This window comes from Bison bison, unplaced genomic scaffold (genome assembly GCF_000754665.1).
Source record: "Bison bison bison isolate TAMUID 2011002044 unplaced genomic scaffold, Bison_UMD1.0 scf7180017864056, whole genome shotgun sequence".
NCBI classification, from domain to species: domain Eukaryota; kingdom Metazoa; phylum Chordata; class Mammalia; order Artiodactyla; family Bovidae; genus Bison; species Bison bison.
The window spans coordinates 2,921,493-2,942,888 of record NW_011494628.1 but is presented as its reverse complement, the minus strand read 5'-3'; the positions used below and the strand labels follow the sequence as shown (position 1 = coordinate 2,942,888).

General features: G+C 33.8%; 1 protein-coding gene across 4 annotated transcripts in view; it reads right to left on the bottom strand.

The window, feature by feature from the left end:
* Window positions 1-1,111: 1,111 nt before the first annotated feature.
* PDS5B (PDS5 cohesin associated factor B) overlaps window positions 1,112-21,396 on the bottom strand; it is a 116,533-nt gene continuing 96,248 nt past the window's right edge. The window contains exons 25-34 of one of the 4 annotated variants that reach the window (XM_010835933.1): window positions 21,034-21,148; window positions 19,194-19,326; window positions 18,738-18,857; window positions 17,661-17,723; window positions 16,948-17,093; window positions 15,468-15,573; window positions 8,532-8,971; window positions 8,332-8,439; window positions 5,440-5,578; window positions 1,112-4,099 (exon numbers count right to left, since the gene is read on the bottom strand). In XM_010835933.1, the coding sequence (XP_010834235.1) occupies window positions 4,064-4,099; window positions 5,440-5,578; window positions 8,332-8,439; window positions 8,532-8,971; window positions 15,468-15,573; window positions 16,948-17,093; window positions 17,661-17,723; window positions 18,738-18,857; window positions 19,194-19,326; window positions 21,034-21,148 (1,406 nt within the window). In that variant the 3' untranslated portion in view covers window positions 1,112-4,063. The remainder of the gene's footprint in view (window positions 4,100-5,439; window positions 5,579-8,331; window positions 8,440-8,531; window positions 8,972-15,467; window positions 15,574-16,947; window positions 17,094-17,660; window positions 17,724-18,737; window positions 18,858-19,193; window positions 19,327-21,033; window positions 21,149-21,396) is intronic. The other 3 variants (XM_010835934.1, XM_010835931.1, XM_010835932.1) reach the window with 3 other exon arrangements.

Here is a 21,396-nt window from a genome sequence, read left to right as displayed (position 1 = left end):
GTTTTCAACTTCTTGCATTGTTCATAAGGTTATAAAAACATTAATACAGGGTAGACTATAATAAGTAAAATATAGATATTGTAATCTGCAGGTTAGCCACTGAAATAATAACACAATCAGGTATAACTAAAAAGCTAGTAAAAGAGAGAATATAGCAAGAAGTACTTTACTGAGCCAAAAGAAGGTAGGAAAAGGAGAACATAAAGGAATGAAGGAAAAAATGGCAAAAAAAGAAAATACCAAAAAAAGCTACCATATCAGTGATTAAACCAAAAATAAGTAGCCTAAACACTCTAATTAAAAAAACAAGATTCTGAGATTGGCTAAAAGAACAAGACCAAAGGATAAAATGTTTACATAATACACGCTTTTAAACATAAGGACACAAACGGGTTGAAAATAACAGGACAGAAGTTCTGTCATGCAAAGAACAGTTACAACAAAACTGGTAATGGCTGTATCGATTATCAAAGCCAGCATGATGTATTCATACAGACAACAAGTGACATTTTATAATTATAAAAGTGTCAACTTCAGCATAAAAATCTAATGAGCCTAAATTTTACTGAAAAACATAGCTTCCAAGTGTATAAAACAGGTTCTCCTCCAATCATTTCTACTCTCTATCCAATCTGTCCTTTTCTAATCTCCACACTTTCTACCATATGATATGATATTAAATACTGCTTGTTGTTCTCCTTATTCCCCCACCTCTCTGTGGAGGACGTGAGCTCCGCAAGGGCAGAGACTCACTATCCTGATCACACTTGTCCTCTGTAGCCAGCCTAGCACATAGTAGGAATTCAATAAATATTTGCTGAACACATTAACAAAACTGCCACAACATTTCTTAGTGCTTACTTTTGAAGTTGATACATTTCTTTTCTTCAGTTATGCAATCATTTACGTAATACTTAGTAAATCTCTGTCGGCCAAGATTTTGCATGAGAAGTTCAAACAAAAAGTTTGAAAAATGTTACTAGGAAATACACTTTTCTCTTCATGAACCAAAGGCTCCAAAAGTAAAAATCATTAAAATATGACCTCCTCCACTTAGTAAACATTTAAATATAAATGTATATAGATTCACATAAATAAAATAATACAATTATATATTAGCTTCCATGTTTATTCAACTTCACAGAAAATCGAAAAATGTGTCTGAAAATTGGTTATCTACCTAAATACCAATTGCTCATTATGGTGACATAATACTATATGGTAGGGGACATATGCCTAAGTTAAACAAATTCTTAAATTCCTGACATTCTTTAAGTGGGCAAAAGGAAATCTTAAAAATCAAACTTAACAAGTTGTAAGAAAATACAGAATGTAATTTAACCTTTAATGCCTAGAACAAGTTGTACAGCCACATTTGTAATTTACATATACAGTGGAGATCACTGAAAAAGCTTCCTGTTGCACTGCAGCAAGAAATTTTATTATAATGTAGATTAAACGGATTTGCTACAGAGTGCAGCAAGATAACCTCACTGAAGAATCGTAAGATTTTCATAGTGGAACTTGTTACAATGAGTTAAATATTTTCTTAATTTTATACAGTACATATTTTCAAAATGAACATTATCACTGAAGAGTTTGCTAACCACTGTTAGCAATTAATGTTTTACACATACTTAATTTTACTTTAGTTATAGTATGTGGCTCTCCAAATGTTAGTACATGAAATGTTAAGTTTAAACATAATAATAAGATAATCCCCTAAGATTACTCAGGACATCAAAACTTTGATCATTATTGCACCTATTTTTCTACAGAAAAATGGAAAATTTACATTGTAATCCTCCCAAAAAGTGAACAGACAAGTTATAAAATCACAGACTCATTGGCATTGAACAAAATCTACAATGAGCATTTTGTGTGAACTAATATACAGAATTAAATGTGCAATGAAATTTGGTTAACTATGATCATGCAAATAAAAATCCTCCACAATCATTTTTTCATTATGTTTTATAAAATGGTCTTAAGGATATACTTCCATAAACATTTCTGGTGCAATTTAGTCAAAGACAAAAATACAAAGCTATCCCTTATTCTTTATTTTATAGATTTAAAAACATGCCTTTGTACTGCTGAAATAGAAATAGCGTGTTTGGGAGAATTGAGCTAATGACACGTTTAAAAACCAGCTGTATATTGGTCCAACATTAGCTGCCTTGATACACAGCAGCCTCCCATTATCACTGGTGTCAGTACTGTTGTAAATGAAGAATAGTTAAATATTGAGAGATTAAGACACAATTCAAAACTTTTTTTTTTAAATAAAAGGCCCTTTCATAAACATGAAGAAATTTTTAAAAGAAAAATAATCACATCAATTGTGAGTATACACCGGAAAATAGTAAACCTCATTTTCCAAAATAGTAGTTTCTTTATTATATTCCCCATCTATTATAACCAATCTTGGAAATATACCTTAAACATAATGGTATATTTAAATGAAAATGCTCCATTATTCACTGTGATAAATAAGTTAGAATATGATTTTCTTTTCTGATGGTAACCATGAAAAAAATGAAAGAACAGCACCTGAAATACTAAAATGAATGTAGGTAAGCATTAAGTCATACCCTATATGTTTTGGTTGAAAATACAGTTCATAAAACTGTATAAAGGATACTGCCTTTGTTTCTATATTTTGTAGATTACAACAAAGAAAAGAAGAAAGATATGCTCTAAACCCAAATAAATTTCCACTTCTCTCAATCTGGACAAGTGGAATTTCATTCAAAGTTCATAAGACTGTGGTACCTACAGTAGCTCATACAGTTGGATATATCACTCCCACCCTGCCCCTCCCCCCAAAAAACAATTTTTGGCTCCAAAATAAAGTACAATAATAAACTCTTGATGAAAAACTATGTTATGGGGCAATCTATCATATACTATGGCTAAATATGAATTTACAGAAAAGAGCACATCCCATTTTCAGCACTTTTTCATAAACATGCAACTCACTATAAAATACAAAACACTTGCTTTCAAGAACAGCTTTATAAAGACACACTGCATCAATAAAATTTTTTTCTTTCTGATTAACTTTACACTGTTATGGAGAACCGAAACATTTCTAATGTGTATATATCAGATTTTATATTATAGTGTAATAATTTGCATTTTCTGAACATAACGTTCAAGAGGAAGTATCTATACACAATAACATTCTAGACTATCAGAAACTAATACAAATTACAGAATTTTATTGATACAGTAGATTAATAAAAACTGAAAAGGGATGATAAAACGGGATAAAGAATTCAGTACATTATTTTAATAACACACTCTTTAAAATTAAAATATTTTAAATCTCTCTCTTTTTAAAATTTTCATTGCCATGACAGGCCAGAAAATTCTGGGACCAATACTGAGGTGTAAAATAATCAAACAACTTCAGGACTGTTTCACCATTTGTGTGGCGTCCTCCCATCAGAGGCATGATTCAGGTGTGATGGCAGACCACTTAGCACCTCTGCAGATTAAGGATGCCTGGGAGTAAACACCAGCTAAGAGACGTACGGGAAAGAGAGCATTTCAACGCTCCAACAAACAGTGACATCAAGAAAATGACACCATTTGTTGAAAAAAAATTTTTTTCACAGTAAATTGCAGAGAATACAAATACAAACACTGACAGATTACTGCTTAAGATCTATCCTAAAGAACTCTTTTCAAATCAATAGATCCAATAAACAGCTGGGCACTGTCAGTTTAAAGCCGCAGATAAAAGCTATACAAGCACTTTAGAAGTCAGAAACATTTAAAAAAAAAAAAAGAAAGAAAAACATATTTACAAGTTTCTTCTTTAGTTTATGTCTACATAGCCATCACACATTAGACTCTTTCACAGACTCCATAGTCAATGTTGTCACCATGCGCATGGCTAAAGTGTGTGACCACAGACACATGAGGTCATCAGAGTAAGGTCCAACTGTCCACTCTTCAGCAGTCCCATTTTGTGCATCAAAGGCTTTACTCAGCCTGAAGCTTGACAACCATTTTTTTCAAAGCTCTCACACAGAAAGTTATTAACGGCATCTGTTCATCGCCTTTCTCTTTTAGAACCTCGCCGCCGCACCTTGAAAGAAACATCAACGGGTGTAATTACCATTGTTTTATAACCAATTATTATTCTTAACATGTCCCTGATAGTCCTTTCTTAAAATCTTTCTCCTACATTAACTTTCTGTCTTAGCATCACATACATGAATGCTCATAAACAGCCTTTCCCAGGATTAGCAAAAGAGAAAATATTTTACTTTTCTGTTTAATAATTTTAAAGAGAAATGAACAGAAGTCAATGTCAACAGCAAAAAACAATGACAAATATCACCTTGTTATTTATGTGTCTGTAGTAAAGGGTATGAATTTAGGCTTATAGCTACCTTTCTCAGAAACTACCTATTGAGTTTGGATCATAACTATCAAAAACATATAAAAAATGTGGCAAGTACTAATGAAAGCATAAAATTTCAGATAAAATAAGTTTAGTATTATCAAGAGGAACATAAACTTATAGTTTAGTTTTCCTTTAATGAAGCCATCAGTTACTATGTACTCATGAGCCTTATTTTTATATCTTCCCCCCATAAAAACCCTTTACAAGCCAAACTAGTTTGAGACCAAAATTCAACATATTTTTTTCCTCTGGTCTTCAACTAATTCAGATAAATGAATCCTGATGCAGACAGAGGTGCTGATTATATTAAATAAGACAGAGAGGCAGGGGTCAACTCTGGGGCTTGATCACAGGACACACGTTTCTCAAACAAAAAACTGAAACTAACTAAGCTGATCCACAGATTCAGCATGAATATTAGCAATACACAGCTCTTACTTAGATGCATCAATTATATTTCTTCCAAAGAGAAAAATCGGAGATGTGACAGGCAAAGTCATTCATTATTTTAAAAAGTATCTTAGGAGGCATCACATTCCTACTTTTGTGAAAGAAAGGTCTATTGCCAATTTTTATGAATCCCAAACGCTAATTTTATTTGAAGACATGACTTTATTCTACATGACTGACTAACTTCTAGTTGCTACTGAGAAACTGAAACAAAAAATGTATACGAAATATTACCAAGAGTATATATAACAGATACTGGGAAAACTTAAGTGCATGCGGTGTCATCCTGAGACTATCACTTGCTATTCTCTGTATTCAGTTGTACACTGGACATTTACACTCTCACTAGGCTACGTCTATTATTCTCACTTGGTTTCAGGTTTTCATAAATGATATTTTCTCCACAATCTAAGCTGATAGATGAACACACTACAAACAAATGAAAAAATACATATATATTCAGAATTATTAAGTAACGGCAAGTGCTAAAAGAATCTGACCACTTATCAACTCTAATTCTATTGAATACATTCCATACTATCACACATGGCACTTTAAAAAACACATACATTTACTGTAGAGACTTCCTCTTCTTCTGTTTCTTCCTGTGGATTTTCATCATTAACAGGAGAGCTACCCTGAAACACATCTATTTCTTCACTTGAGTCATTTTCTTTAGTAGCTGCTTGTTTAGAGCGTCCTACACGGCTAGAGTAAAACACAGGTAAAATAAAATGAGCATTGTGATCTTTAAGTGGTAGTTTACTTCATAAGAGGAAATGCTTTAAATACTTCATAGACTTTCCTTTATTATCATTTTTACCCTGAATTACCATGTAAGCCAAGAAATATTTTCCTTACATTCTAAACCCTAAACCAGTACTTAACCCTAGATTGTACTGTTATTTGGTAGATAACAAATAACAAAAGTCAGGGTGACTGAAACCAATGCCATAAAGGATTTTAAAATATAACCCAAAGTCTACTCTTCCTTTTATCTTTCCCAAGTCTGTAAAAGGCATCTATGTCTACTGAGTCACTCAAACCAGAAAATTTAGAGTCTTCCTTAATAGCGTGCAATTCTTTGTCTGACCTAAAGATTCTACTTGTAAAGAAATCTCAAATCCATTCACTTCTCTCCATCTTCACTGTTACATCGTACATATTTCTAAACCATTCTCATCTTTTGCCTCTAAGTAATCTTTTAAAAATGTAAAACAGCTGATGTCAACGCCCCTGAGAGAGGCCCCTACTGTACTGAGAGTAACTGCATTAACCTCCTTGGTAAGTACATAAGGACCTTTAGATTGGCCTTGCCTACTTGTCAGTTCTCATCTTTTTCTATACCCCAATCCCCTGAAACTACAATACAGCAAAAACTTTGCCTTCCTTCGGCTCTCTGAATTTGTCAAGATTTTTCCCACTTCAGAACCTTCCAAAACAGGGTCCCCTCCACCTGAAATGTTCCTCTCCCTACTCTCTAGAAGTCTAACTCCTACTGTTCTCAAGGAATCAACTTGAGGAATCAATTTGTTCTCAAGGAATCAACTTTCCAAAGAGAAAACTTCCCCAGTTCCCCAGCCCTCTCATTACACTCTCTTACAGCACCCTAACTTTGTCCTCCAAGGTACATTTCACAACTTATTATTTCACATTCATGTGTGATTATTTAATAACTACATTCCCTTTTAGATGGTAAGTACTATAAGGATGTCTGTTTTCTGTCACTATATTCCTTAGCACCTAATACTCTCTGATACATAGAAGATACTCAAAAATATGTAACAGATACCACCATTTAATTAAACGTATATATCTGTTGGTATTTAATTTAGAATTTCCTAATCATTTCTATAAGCAATTGAATATATATACTGTTTAATCTGTACTCAAGCCAATTTACTCAAATTTACTTACTTGATTCAGTTTTTCAGAATTAACAGAAGAAAATACAGGGAAAATAATACAATCTTGCTCAATTCCACTAAGATCAGAACAAGAAAACAAGCAAATCGTAACATATGTGATCACACTACCTCTAAAGAGGGGCTTTCCAGCAAAAAGAAGTTAGGCTGTTAAGACAGGATCATAGACACTCTCTCTGTGTTGATTTTTTTTAACAGAAAATACTTGCTTCATTTAAAATATTCCCATGAGGAGGACTTGTGTCATTTTACAAGATAACATGATAATCATACAAGCCCTTCATTTTATGATGCCCAAATATAAACAAATTAAAGTTACAAGCATGAAAGATATTCACCCTATTATTTTGTTATAAAATTAATCATCGAAATTTAAGCTATCTTAGGAATTTTTTTTTTAAACAGTGATTTTTTCCATGGCTGAATACAAACACATTTATAAAGCTGCCACAAAAATGTACTTACCTTTACTTTTTACATGAAGGAAAATTAAACGGAAAAAGGTGGGAAGTACTAGCTAGATACTTGGTAACTTTTCCTATGGAATACATAGGAACAGGAAAAACTATGAACTGAGTGTTTAACCAAGGTGTGCTGCCAACTCTGAAAAGTCAAGCCACTGAAGTATGGGATTACTTTCAGAAAAACTGTAAAATTTCTAACAGACAACATTCTACTCTGTTTTTGCTTTAAATGAGAAAGAAAGTGCCAAATTTACAAATTACAACATTGATGCCCCTGCCACTTTAATAATCTTGGACATAGATTTGTCACTGTAACTCTCCTATAAACGTGTACTTGTGTGATCATCCAAATCTATATATAGATACAGATGTGTTAATTTGATTAGAAAACAAACAATATCAAGACATCAAAAGCTTGAGATCACTATGTGATAATTTCCACCAATATACTTAGGAAAAATGACTTTCCTACACTGATCAAAGAATGAAAGCAAAAGTGTATAAGCTATTTTTTTAAAGCTGCTGAGGAAAGATGGAAAACCTGTGGTGTGGAGTAACAAGAAAATGTGATCTATGGTATGATTATTTAAAGATACGCCATCGTCTCTTTAGGTACCAAAAAGTGTGTACTGGAAATAATAAACTATTTGGTATTTATAACCATTTGTCTAAAACCTATAAAAATGTACAAATGTCACCAAAGGATGATTGGGATATCAATCACCTAGGTAAGTTTACAAAAATTTTATCTTACCTAGTATACTAGGCTAAATATACGGGTGGCTCAGACAGTAAAGAATCTGCCTGCAGTGCAGGAGATCTGGTTCAATTCTTGGGTCAGGAAGATCTCCTGGAGAAGGGAATGGCAACTCACTCCAGTATCCTTGCCTGGAGAATTCTTCCCTGGAGAATGGACAAGGGAGCCTGGTGGGCTACAGTCCAGGGGGTCACAAAGAGTTGGACACGACTGAGCAACTAACACTTTCACTATATATTGCTATACTTAGAAATTTATGAATTCTTGCAAAATAATTTGAAACTGGCTTGAAACTTAATATTATTTACAACTTACACCTTTTTGGGGGGTTGTGATGGTGACGGTGTTTTTGACGGTCCTCCTCGTCCTTTCTGTGGTGTGGACTGTGTGGGTTCAGCTGCAGTAGTGTCAGGAGACTCTGCTCTGCTTTGGGGAAGACCCGGATGCAGACAGCACCAAGTTATGATTTACAGTACAATAACAGACGCATGCAGTTCAGAGTTGCACACACTTACCTCTGCTGTGCTCTCCTTGAAGTCCGGTGCTGTTTACTTTTTGACTTCTGCTCTGTGTTTCCACTTTGTCTTTCTTCTTCCTCTTCCTCTTCTGCTGCTGAAGGTCCAGATTTTTTTTTGCTTCCTTTTTTGGATGTTTTCATCGTTGGCTCTTCTTTGGGTGTACCCCCACCAAGAGGTTTTGGTGGTCGGCCTCGTTTACCTTTTTTTGGTGGACTGTTCTGTTCATCCTCATTTTCTAGTATATCTTCTTTGAGCCTCTTTTCCTCAGGCCACTGCTGTTCGTCTGACTCTGAAGCTGTATGGCCTCTCTTTCGTCCACGCTGACTGCCTTTAGGTTTCTGTTCCTGTACCAACTTGGAAAGGTCATCCATGCCTAATTTCTCTTCTGAATCTGTTACAGGTGTCTTTTTCCGGCTTCTTGGTTTGTCCAATTCAGACTAGGAATAAAAGCCACGATTTCAAATATAAAACTTAGTATACATTATTAGTGTGTGTGTATGTGTATATATATATATGTTCAAGAATAAACAAAAGAACAAAATCTGTTATCCACTTCAGTTATAAGAATGTACCTAAATAAGGTCTAGAGGTTTTAAGCATATCAGAACCATAACTACCTACTTGCTTTTAATAACAATTTTCTAATATAAAACATAATCTGGGGGTAAGAGGGTAAATTTTTATTCTTACTCAAGCTAAAGAGCCTCAGATGAAACCTCTCAAGATCAATAGATGATTAGATGATAAATTTTTGATGAAGAGCTAGTCCATTAAAAAGAACATTCTAAATTCAACGCTTAAAAGGAGTCATAGTTCAGTACTCATTATGAAGAATTGCAGTTGTTTCTTATTAGTATCTGTTGTCTCTACCAAGTTTTAATTGGCAACTTACTTTCAAATATTTCACAAATGTCTATACTGTTTCAATAATAAAATCAATGTATTTTCTTGAAAAAAGAAAAAAAAAATCTATCTGGTCTACTAAAAAAAAGAGAAAAAGCCAAATTCAATGCTTAAATAATAGACAACTACACTGAGTATAGTGGATCTGCATTTGATAGTCAATTTAAGTAATCCTAATTTTACCACACAGTGTATATAATAAGACATAAATATCAACTATGTAATGCATAATGCATACACATCATAAAAGAACTATTTTATTTCATAAAGGAGGTTGCAAGATACTAAAGTTAAACATATTCATCATTTATTAAAAATTCTGAAAACATTTCTGAATCAAAGATATCACTTCTTCCCAGATACAACAATACAAAAATCAGTGACTTTCAAATTTAACATAAAATCCCAGTCTACATTCACAAAATTTAAGCCTTGACTCGTAGATGGAGATTCTTTAAAGAAATTCTTCAAAGAAACAAGGAAGAATATGTATGAATTTGTAATTTTCTCCATAGGTATACCATGCATGTAAAACATATAAAAACATGTTTGTAGTACTAAGTTAATTTCCAAATGGTTTGTTCCAATTTACATTCTTAAAACATCAGTGAAAACAAAAATTAGCAGATTACTTACAATTCTTCACGTTTAATTAGTCATTTGTGTTTCCTATCTGTGAACTGCCTAGTTATGCCCCTTGTCTGTTTATTGGAGTTTGAGTTTTAATCTACAATATTCTACACTTTTGTGTATACTTTAGATTTTATTTCCTGTTCGTTGTGAACTGAATTGTGTCCCCACAAAATTCACAAGCTGTAGAATTCTGATATTCTTTGGAGATGGGATCTTTGGGAGGTAATTCTAAAGTCTAAAGGGTGGGGCCCTCATGATGGGATTAGTGTCCTTAGGAAAAGAGACACCAGAGAGATCTCACTGTCTCTCTCTTCACCAGCTTATTGTTGGTTCAGTTGCTCAGTCATGTCTGACTCTTTGCGACCCTATGAACAGCAGCACGCTGGGATTCCCTGTCCTTCACGGTCTCCAGAAGTTTGCTCAAACTCATATCCTTTTACCACTGATAAGAACACAGCAAGAAGGGAGGGTGTGTGAGGGTGTGTGCGTGTGTCTTCAGTCGTGTCCAACTCATTGTGACCACATGGACGGTAACCCGCCACACTGGTCTGTCCACGTAATTTTCCAGGCAAGAATACTGGAGTGGGTTGCCATTTCCTACTTCAGGGGGTCTTCCCCACCAGGGATCGAACCCAGGGTAACCATCTGTAAACCAGGAACAGAGATCCCATCAGCAACTGAATTGGCCCACACTTTGATCTTGGACTTTCCAACCTCCAGAAACATGAGAAAATTTGTGTTGTTCAAACCTTCCAGTCTCTGGTGTATTGTTATGGTAGCCTGAACAGACTAAGACATTATCATATTTTGTTTTAGGATAGGATGTGAGTTGAGGTTCTAAACTGTTTTACCTACTCCCACTGCCAAAGATACATCCAATCACTTCAAAATCAATGATATATTATGCTTCCTTTACTTTGTATTATTTTTCAAAAACAGTAATATTTCTAGGTATTAGTAAAATACTATGCAACAAAAGCACAGTATTTTACTAATTATAACTAAGTATGTTTGTCTTTGGTTGGGCTGATTTTATCATTACTCCTCCTTTGCATCCATTTATTCTACCCTTGAGCTTCCTTAGTGACTCCATGGTAAAATACACCTGCTAATGCAGGAAGACACAGGTTTCATATCTAGTCTAGGAAGATCCCCTGAGAAGGAAATGGCAACCCACTCCAGTATTCTTGGGAATATTGGAAATCCTGGGAAATTCCACGGACAGAGAAGACTGGGGGGGCTATAGGCCATGGTGTCACAAAGAGTTGGACACAACTTGGCAGCTAAACAACAACATTCTTCGCCATGGACTTAAAATCACACTGGAATTTTACAATGATATTTTCACTTAGAACTGTCATCTTTTTTTATTCATTTATCCCATGAAGGAATATGGCATGTCCTCTCTCTCTTCTATGTTTCTCAGTTTTGATGTTTCCTCCACATAGGTTCCTCCTCCTCCTTTTTAAGGTTATGTTTAGATCCCTCTATCTAATTCCATTGTAACAGTTATTGCTGTAAAGTAAATCTCTTTTCCCCCAAGTGTCTATCTGATATAAAGTAAAATGACTGGAGTAAAGTTAGTTATATATATACATACAAACATACATCTACCATGCTAAATTTAGTTTCTCTATTGCTTCTTATTTTTTTTAAGAGTATAAAAATAAATATCTCTTCTTTTTCATCATCATACTTTTGGTTCCTATTTCATGTCTTTCAGAACTGGCCAAATATTCTAGAACAATAACAGTGGTGGTAACTGGTTGTATGTTTTGTTCCTGATTTTTAATAAAAATGCTTCAAGTATTTTGCCTTTAAGAATAATAATTTTGACCAAATCACTGACTACTGACTTCAATAGATAAAACTTTTAGCATATAATGAAGTATGTTTCTAGCATTAATTTACAAAGAGTTCACTTTTGCCAAGAATGAAATTTTATTTATATCTGATTGACATGATCTGAGATTATCTTGTTAGCATCTTTTATTTAGGATGTTGATTTGTTATATAAAAAGATTTTTTAGCATTTAAATTATCCTTGTATTCTGGGAAGAAAAAAGGCATATAAATGTTTGGTTTTAATTTGTTACTATTTTTCTAGAGTTTTGAACATAAATTAAAAATTAATTGTCATTACTTAGAGAAGGGAAGAAAAATATTAAAATAAAACTAAAGTTTCCAATTATAAATATTACAATTCATTTTGACGTCCAAAGATCTGAAAAAAATGGCTGAAATCTTAATGTTCTGGAAAAGGCTGGTGGTAAAAAGGAAATTCAATGTCTGTTTTCTTGACAGTATCATAAAATAATCTAGCTTCCTAAAGCACTAAATTCTCTAATTTTTCATTTGTACTGTACTGTTTTCAGAACAGAGGGGGTATAAAATCGACATCAGAAGTAAGAAATGGGGAAAATGTTAATTGTAAAACTAAATTATTATTGTTCAGTTGTGTCCAATTCTTTGCGATCCCTGTCTTCATTATCTTCTGGAGTTTGCTTAAATTCAGATCCATTGAGTTGGTTATACCATCCAACCATCTCATCCTCTGTTGTCCCCTTTTCCTCTTGCTCTCATTCTTTCCCAGCATCAAGGTCTTTTCAAATAGGTCAGTTCTTCGCATCAGGTGGCTAAAGTATTGGAGTTTCCATTTCAGCATCAGTCCTTCAATATTCAGGACTGATTTCCTTTAGGATGGACTGGCTGGATCTCTTTGCAGCCAAGGGATGCTCAAGAGTGCCAACTGTTGTGGTTCTCCCACACCACAGTTCAAAAGCATCAATTCTTTGGTGCTCAGCCTTCTTCATAGTCCAACTCTCACATCCATACATGACTACTGGAAAAACCATAGCTTTGACTATATGGACCTTTGTTGGATAAGTGATGTCTCTGCTTTTTAATACATTGTCCAGGTTTGTTACAGCTTTTCTTCCAAGGAGCAAGTGTTTGGAGCCCAAGAAGATAAAATAAGTAACTGTTCCCACTTTTTTCCCATTTACTTGCCGTGAAGACTGGATGCCACGATCTTAGTTTTTTGAATGTTGAGTTTTAAGCCAGGTTTTTCACTCTCCTCTTTCACCTTCATCAAGAGGCTCTTTAGTTCCTCTTCACTTTCTGCTGTTAGGGTGGTATATCATCTGCATATGAGGTTGTTATTTCTCCTGGCCATCTTGATTCCAGCTTGTGATGCATCAAGCCTGGAGTTTTGCATGATATACTCCGCATAAAACTTAAAAAAGCAGGGTGACAATATACAGCCTTATCATACTCCTTTCCCAACTTTGAACTAGTCCACTGTTTCATGTCTGATCTAACTGTAGCTTCTTGTCCTGCATACAGGTTTTTCAGGACAGGTAAGGTGGGCTGATATTCCAATTTCTTTTAAGAATTTTCCAGTTTGTTGTGATCCACACAGTCAAAGGATTTAACATAGTCAGTGAAGCAGAAGTAGATGCTTTTTAGGAATTCTCTTGCTTTTTCTATGATCCAACAGATGTTGGCAATTTGATCCCTGGTTCCTCTGCCTTTTCTAAATCCAGCTTGTACATCTAGAAGTTCTAGGTTCACGCTCTGCTGAAGTCTAGAAGGATTTTGAGCATTCCCTTGCTAGCAGGTGAAATGAGCACAACTGTATGGTAGTTTGAACATTCTTTGGCTTTGGAATGAAAACTGACCTTTGCAGTCCTGTGGCTGTATTTCATATAAATGTACATCAACAATAATTTTGCAGTGAAATTTCAATGTGAAGCTGGTAGTATACAAAAAAAAACAATACTTTTCCACTACCTATCGGTCTTTAAACTCAACTTCTGTTTCATAATGTCAGCTCTCTAAAGACATTTCAGTTGGAACAAGCTTATTAATAAGGTTCTTCTGAAAATGGATGCAAAGTTACACAAAAGATGGCAAAAGCCTTATTAACTACACGTATCAATCTCAAAAGCTTGTAAATTCAGAACTGTTCTGTGAAAACATGGACTTTATTCTGCATTGCTCCAAAATGTAAACTAGATATGGAATTTATAGGGTAACAAAATATTAACCATGTTTTCTAATTTGGGGGGGAAGAAGAGCAATATATGTGGGTGTGGGTAACCTACCTGAGGTCTCCAACAAATGGGAGAAATTACAGGCTTTCCACTTAAGGCATTTTCAAGCACATGGTAACTAACTCTCATAAATTATAGAGAAGGAATTTCTGCACTAAGGGAGAGGTCAGATTAGAAGACATAAATAGCTTTTCCCACTCAAGGATTCTTCTATAAATCCAGATAACAAGGTTCCTTTCTGGCTAAGCAATCAATTTTTAATTCTGCTTGGGTGAAATTTTTAAACAGCCAATAATAATCAGAATTAACACTATAGTTAAGATTGAGTAAGAATTTTAGAGTTTTAAGTAGAAAGAGAAACAATTTTCTAAAATAACTTATTGGAGAAACCTGAAAAAAACTGAAAATCATTTAAACTTTGTGGGATATGTAAGTTTGGGCCACTGGAAGACAAGAAGTACAAGAACTATTTCAGAAAAAGCAATGTATTTATTAATAATTTTTCCCTCTATTAATCAAGTAGATGAAAACACATTAACTTTTATTATGATAATTATTAATCAAAAATATTAATCTTGATAACAATGAAACAGCAGCAACCACCATTCATTTGGGCTAATTCATTTATTCTGATAAACTTTACCAGCTGAGTATCCACACTTCACTAATAAAGAAACTAATTCAGGGAACCTAACAAGTTATTCAAGAAATGTTTAGAGCTAACCTAGAAAGTCAAAATGTACTCCGTTATTAATGCCATTGAGTTGTGTTGGAATACGTAACCGTATTCTATATCCATACTAAAAATGCCAAATTGTCTTCAAATGATAACTATAAATTATGTCTATAACACATATCAGTATCACTGCTATTAAGATTTAAAAACTAAACAAGGACTTTATGAAAACTGTAGCATTTCCAACATTTACTGGAATCATATTTAGTAATTAAAGGCTCAGGAAATCAGCTAAGATGGAAGAACCTTTAAGAATTCTCATTCTAGTCTCTTCTCTAAGGCTAAGTCTAAACTCATTATGTTTAAAGAAAAAGAAAACAAACACAAAAGCCAAGCAGTTCTGAGAACAGAACAGGCATGTTTGAGTCCAAAGCTTTAAAGAATAAAGACTGCTTACTAGAATGATAAGACACACAAGAAATTCAATATACTTAAATTACATGGTAGAGGATAATTATAAACTCAAATTTGTGATTAAAACCACTGAAGTAAAATCATATGTCAAACTTGAAAGTAACACTCACTAGTTTCCGTGTAAAAATTATTATTTACATAGAAAGAATTACTATTATTGTACTTATTATAAAATCAAATGAAATATCTCACCCTTACAAGATCAGAGTCATCTCTCTTGTCACTTTTTTTTCCCGGCAAAGGTGAAGACATTGTGTAATCTTCATTTTCACTGTGATCCATTTCAGAACTATCAAGCCTTTTAATACAGATATTTGTTATTATTATTACAATCAAACCTTAAAAGTTCTTCCTGTTCCCAGAGTAGCTTTATAGCTTTATGAACAAAAAGTTTCATTCTTTCCAAAAAGTATCCACTTTATTTTCATGGTGGTTTAGTCCCTAAGTTGTGTCTGACTCTCTTGCCATCCCATGGAATGTAGCCTGCCAGGCTCTTCTGTCCATGAAATTCTCTAGGCAAGAATACTGGAGAGGGTTGCCATTTCCTTCTCCAGGGGCTCTTCCTGACTCAGGAATCGAACCTGGGTCTCCTGCATTGCAGGCAGATTCTTTACCAACTGAGCTGCAAGGGAAGCACTTTAATATATTTAACACCATTTGGCTATTTTCCAACCTTCTCCCTTTTCATGCCCACCTGAGATTACTATTAGCTGATTCTAGCTCCTCTATTCTCCATCAGTAACCTAGGTAATCTTCTAAAAGCACAAATTAGATCACTAGACTCTACATCTTCCAGTTTTACTTAGAAGTCAAACCAAATCCTTTACATTATCCACAAAGGGCAAACATAATCTGGCTACCTCTCAACTTCATCCCTGACCATTATTCTAATCCCTATTCTCCAACCAAAGTGATCTCTCACACACACCTAGCCCATTCCCTTAGAAAGAGTCCTGGTGAACAAAAAACAACACAACTTAGAAACTAAACAACAAAAATGCCAAAACTAGTTAAACTGTAAATTATTTTCCTTTTTTCTTTAGAAAATAAAAAATTGAAAGTACACAGCACAATTTGAAAGCACATTTTTAAACTTTTTTAAAACAAAAAAGTTACATGCATGCACAGTAAAAGAAATTCAAAACCACATCAGAGCATCTTCCTCCTTCCTACACTAGATCACTGTATGCACTATGGAGATGTTGGGCATTCTTCCTAAAACTTTTGATGCATGTACAAGTACACGTAAATACAAATTCTTCTTAAAACCCCAAAATACTTTACACTGTTCTATTCTTTGTCTTTTCCACTCAATCACATATTGTGGAAACTCTTCATATGAGCTCATACGTCATCATTTTTTAAAGGAGTATGTATTCCACTGTATAGATGAGCCGTAATTTAAAGATTTACATTCACTGGACACTAAGTTTGGAAACCAGCTTATGTCTTACAACGGATTGCCCCAACAAGCTAAAATATGAAAGGCTATGGAGTACCCATCTAAGTAAGCAAATACATTTACCTTGTAAATGGCTCTCAGTGTTAAAAAGGAATGTACAGATATGCACTGACTTTCATTCACTGACATTAAAGGTAGAAGATGTTATTTTAGATCTCATAGCCTTGGTGGATTCCTTAATGTAAAGCATGGTATTTCTTGTGTACTTACCTCCCTTTTATTCTTCCAGGAGAGCTTGGATTTGAGCTGCTGCTTGCGTTGCTTACAGTTTCCATTCGTGATGATTTTGTCTGAGATTGTTTGCCTGCTGATGAAAGCGGCTTATTAACAGCTCCTAGAACATTGGTTGTTTTGGGCTGAAATGAAAAATGTGTATCTCTTTCTATTTGATAAAAACCAAAAGAAATTTAGATGCAAAGAATCACAAATAACACCTGCCAAAGTATTTCCATATATAAACCATGAAAAGCTTGCCTATCCTTAAGCAAAATAAGAATTATAAACTGAGTATCACCTGAATAAATAAAAAACTGTATTAACAGAATAACAGTTAAGTTTCTAAGTTATCTACGGTAAGAAGGCTTACAAAGAAAGTGAGAACACAAAAAATGTATAGTCAACAATGAAAATTGACAATTAGACTCTTGCCAGGGAAGGATATGTCTTTTTACTTTAATACTACAGAATAAGAAATTTAAGAAAGAAGATACCCAGGGTTTTACCATAAGTTAAAAAATATGTTCTATATCTCAACCTACATCTATATAGTAAAAATAACTTTTTCTTACTAAATGGAAGATACTGAATATTTGTATTTTCTTTTGATACACCAATTTAAAAGAAATACAAAATAATATAATAATACCAACAGTCACACTAAAATAAACTACCACATAAAAATTAAAACAATTTTCAAAACATACTTTTCCAGGAGTGAAAAATGATTTCATTTCTGGAGGCAGATAATTTTTGGTGTTACTGAAGTTCTGGAAGCAAGGGAAAAAAGACAGTCAATGACTTCTGAAACACTGTATCTACAAAGCAATTCAAAAGTCAATAAAACTTAAATTAGAGCAGCTTTTGTTTTAAAGTGCATTATAAAATACATATTTATTGAAACTAAAAATCAGTTGAAACACAAAATTTCAGTCACTGATTTTAAATGCTGTAATAGCTAAAACTAACCTTGTACTAACTCTAGTATTATCACAACATTTTTGAGCTCTAATATGCTAGAGCTGTAAGAGCACCTGAACAAAAACATGCTTATATAATAATACTCTCCAGGGAAGAGACCGCATATATATATATACACTACTTTTATCTTAATCACAAAAAAGTGAATGCCTAAATGCAGACAGTCCCTTTTTAGGTGAACCTACAAGGCCTATTCCAATCTCTATACACTGGGGTTAAGATATTAACTGGTATTCTGCTTTAAAAAAAAAAAAGAGGGGGGTAATGACTGTTTTCCTCTCACTTAGATAGACTATAAACCTCCAAGAGATTCTTAAAAATACCTTTTTTAGAATAATACTATACTTCAGTTTTCTGAAAGTGGTTTGGGAAGATCCCTGTAATGCTTCCCAGGTATTAAGCCTGCTCCAATGTCAGTTCTCTGATTGTTTCACACCAGTTAGAAATTTCAAGGGCTTATAATTTCAGACTGTATCAGCATTCTCCTTCCTGTTTTGAATCAATGGCCATTAACTCATTAATTTATCAGCTTTGATCACATTTTTGCCTGTGCTCTTAAGACTAGCACAAAACTCAGAAAACAATAAAAATTTTAGATCATTTTAACTCATTTCTGAACCTATTTGTGTCCTCCAGCTTAGCCCACATTCTGATCTTGAACATGGTTAAGATTCACGGTGACCTTTCCCCATGACATAAGTAGTGGGTCAACTCTTGACATTGATTCCTCCTGATCTTCCCACAACCTAGTGGTGACAATATATTTTATTTCAACTTACACAAATAAATCCTAAAATAACTACCTTGTCAGGCTGGGTGAAAAAACGAGCTGGCAGTACCGGGTCTTTAGGAGATTCCAAACTATATGTGGTGCTTTTTGACATGATGATATTCATGGCAACATCACATACAGTATACAGTTTCTGCAATGGGTATTAAACAAAAAGAAAAAATCAGGTACTTAAGTTGGCAAACTAGACTCTGTGAATTAGGAGTAATTCCAGAACGTGCATTTAGTATGTAGTTTTCAGGACAACAGTGTAAGTTAAAATACTTATTCTATTATTGTAATTAGTTTACTAGTAACAGCATTACTACTATTCTCTACTGATTCTATATTAGTAAGTCTAATTACTAACATGAATACTACTATTTACTGCGAGCAGCAAAGACTCATGCTGTCTAGAGAAGTCTTATACCCTATGCTCAAATGCTTAAAGTCAATACAGAATCATAACTATTTACAAAGAATTACATACTTCATTCATTTTTGCATCATCTGGTCCTTGAGCATCTTTTGTTTGTTTAATATTTTCTACCATCTTTCTGATAAACGCATGACTATTATTTTCATTTTTAGCCATTAGTATTTCCAGAACAAACCAAAGACACCTAAAAAATACCAAGAAAAAAAATTCACTATTAAATATGGATATAATTCTAAATATAATGAACTCCAAGAGCAGAAAAAATTAAAAAGAAACAGCTAAAAATCAATAGAGAAAAAAAAAGTACATCACATACATATTACAACATATCAGCAATGTAGGTATGAGTTCATAACATCCTTTCTCAAAGTCTCACTAATTTTCCTAGGTAGACAGAAAAGTTAAAAAGAAACAGAAATGGTAGAAATAAAGCAGTGATCTTAATCCCGAGCTGTGGCAGGGATGGAGGGCTCCCTGAAGCAGTAACTGGGTCACAAAGTGAAGACTCTCATGTGCTAAGATTGACCGCGGTTCTGACTGCAGTCTTTAGGAAACTCTAACAACCATTAAGAGTCTTCATCAATAAATTGAGGAAAAAGTCAGGGCTGACAACTTACATACTAAAGAGAAAAAAAAGTTTCACTACCTCAGTTTCAGGGTAATTATATTAAATTCTATGCAAGAAAAAAATGAAAGTCCTTTGTATTATGCATACAGAATGGGACAGAGTGATAGTACAGAGGAGAAAACGGGAGAAGAGGGAAATGTGAAACAAGGCATCAGTTCTAGAAGGGAGAAAAGTAACCTCTGAGACCGCAGGCATAGGTTACGGTTTCTTTTCTCTGATAGAAAGGAGATCACTCAGGGATGTACTAGACCATTTATAAATACAGCCCCAAATATTTATTTAGTAAGTTTCAAGGAATATTTTACCATTAAAAAAAAAAAAAACCCAAACCAATGTGTTCTGAGAAAGAGGAATGGCTAAAAGTTTTCCTTAGTATAATCATACTAACACAGAATTCATTTTAGGAAAACTAATTGCTTATTCTTTAAAACTAGAAACTGTGGCAAAAAGAGGGCAAAAGCCTTTCTCTTGTCATGAAAAAATTACCAGTAATTTAATTTTATTCTCTTGAAGCACCACAAATACTTAACTATAAACTATTTCTATGAATCAAGAAACCAAGAGTTATTTTTTCTTTAATAAAGAAGCTAAAAGCATAAGAAATTAATTTTTCAAAACCACAGAGGTCACCCTTTACTATAACAGAAATAGGATCTCATCTCTATTTAAGGAAGTCTTACAAAGACTTCTCTAAATATCATTATATTCCCCCATCCCACACCCTGGCAGGTAAATTCTTCTGGCATCTAAACAAGAATCTTTCAAAGAACTACAACTGTCATAAACCTAATCAACAGTAAAGTATGGGAACAGTTCCCTGGTTATCAACTTGGCCCATTATTAAAGTAGACCATCTTTCTTCCTTGTGGAGAAAGACAGGAACTGCAAAGGAAATATGCTTACCATGTGAATAAGAGTATTAATTCACTCCACATAAAAATCTATACAGTGCTTCAGAAGAAAGTAGGAAAAGATAAGAATTACAACCAAACTTTTTAATGGATAACTTCAATAGAAAAGAAATGCCAGACTGGTAGAGAAACAGGACAGTAATACAGTAATTATGCTAAGTTGTTTTGGGAATTATATAAGAAATGAAATATGAAGAAATGGTAGGAAAAAAGAAAAAGAGAACAAATAAGGTAAAGAACCTTAAACTCCTAAAAAATGAAATAAATTTAATACACTAATTATAACTGAGATTCCATTATTAACAGGAAACAACTTCAGAAAATATGAAAATGGGATGGAAAAAGTCTTTACTCTTTAACGTCTTTAAGTTGTTCAATATCTTGTACTTTGACATAATCCGGGTCATGCGCCAAAAGGTGAATTGTATATGGAACAACATATTCAGGTAGAAGAGACAATAATTTTTCTGAAAAAGAAATAAAACAAAAACATCTAGGTTAGAAAACCAAATCTTACTCGTTCTCTTTCTCTCTCTGATACTCTATTTCTTGTATCCCAATAATATACCACAATATCACTGGAAGAAAAATACACTGAAAGGTCCAGTGCTGAGGTACATCATAGAGTTTATCCAGTTATCCATCATGGCCAATACTGATATGCCTACTAAGTGCACCCTGTGCCGAGCCTACAAAGATACATATTTCAATTTTC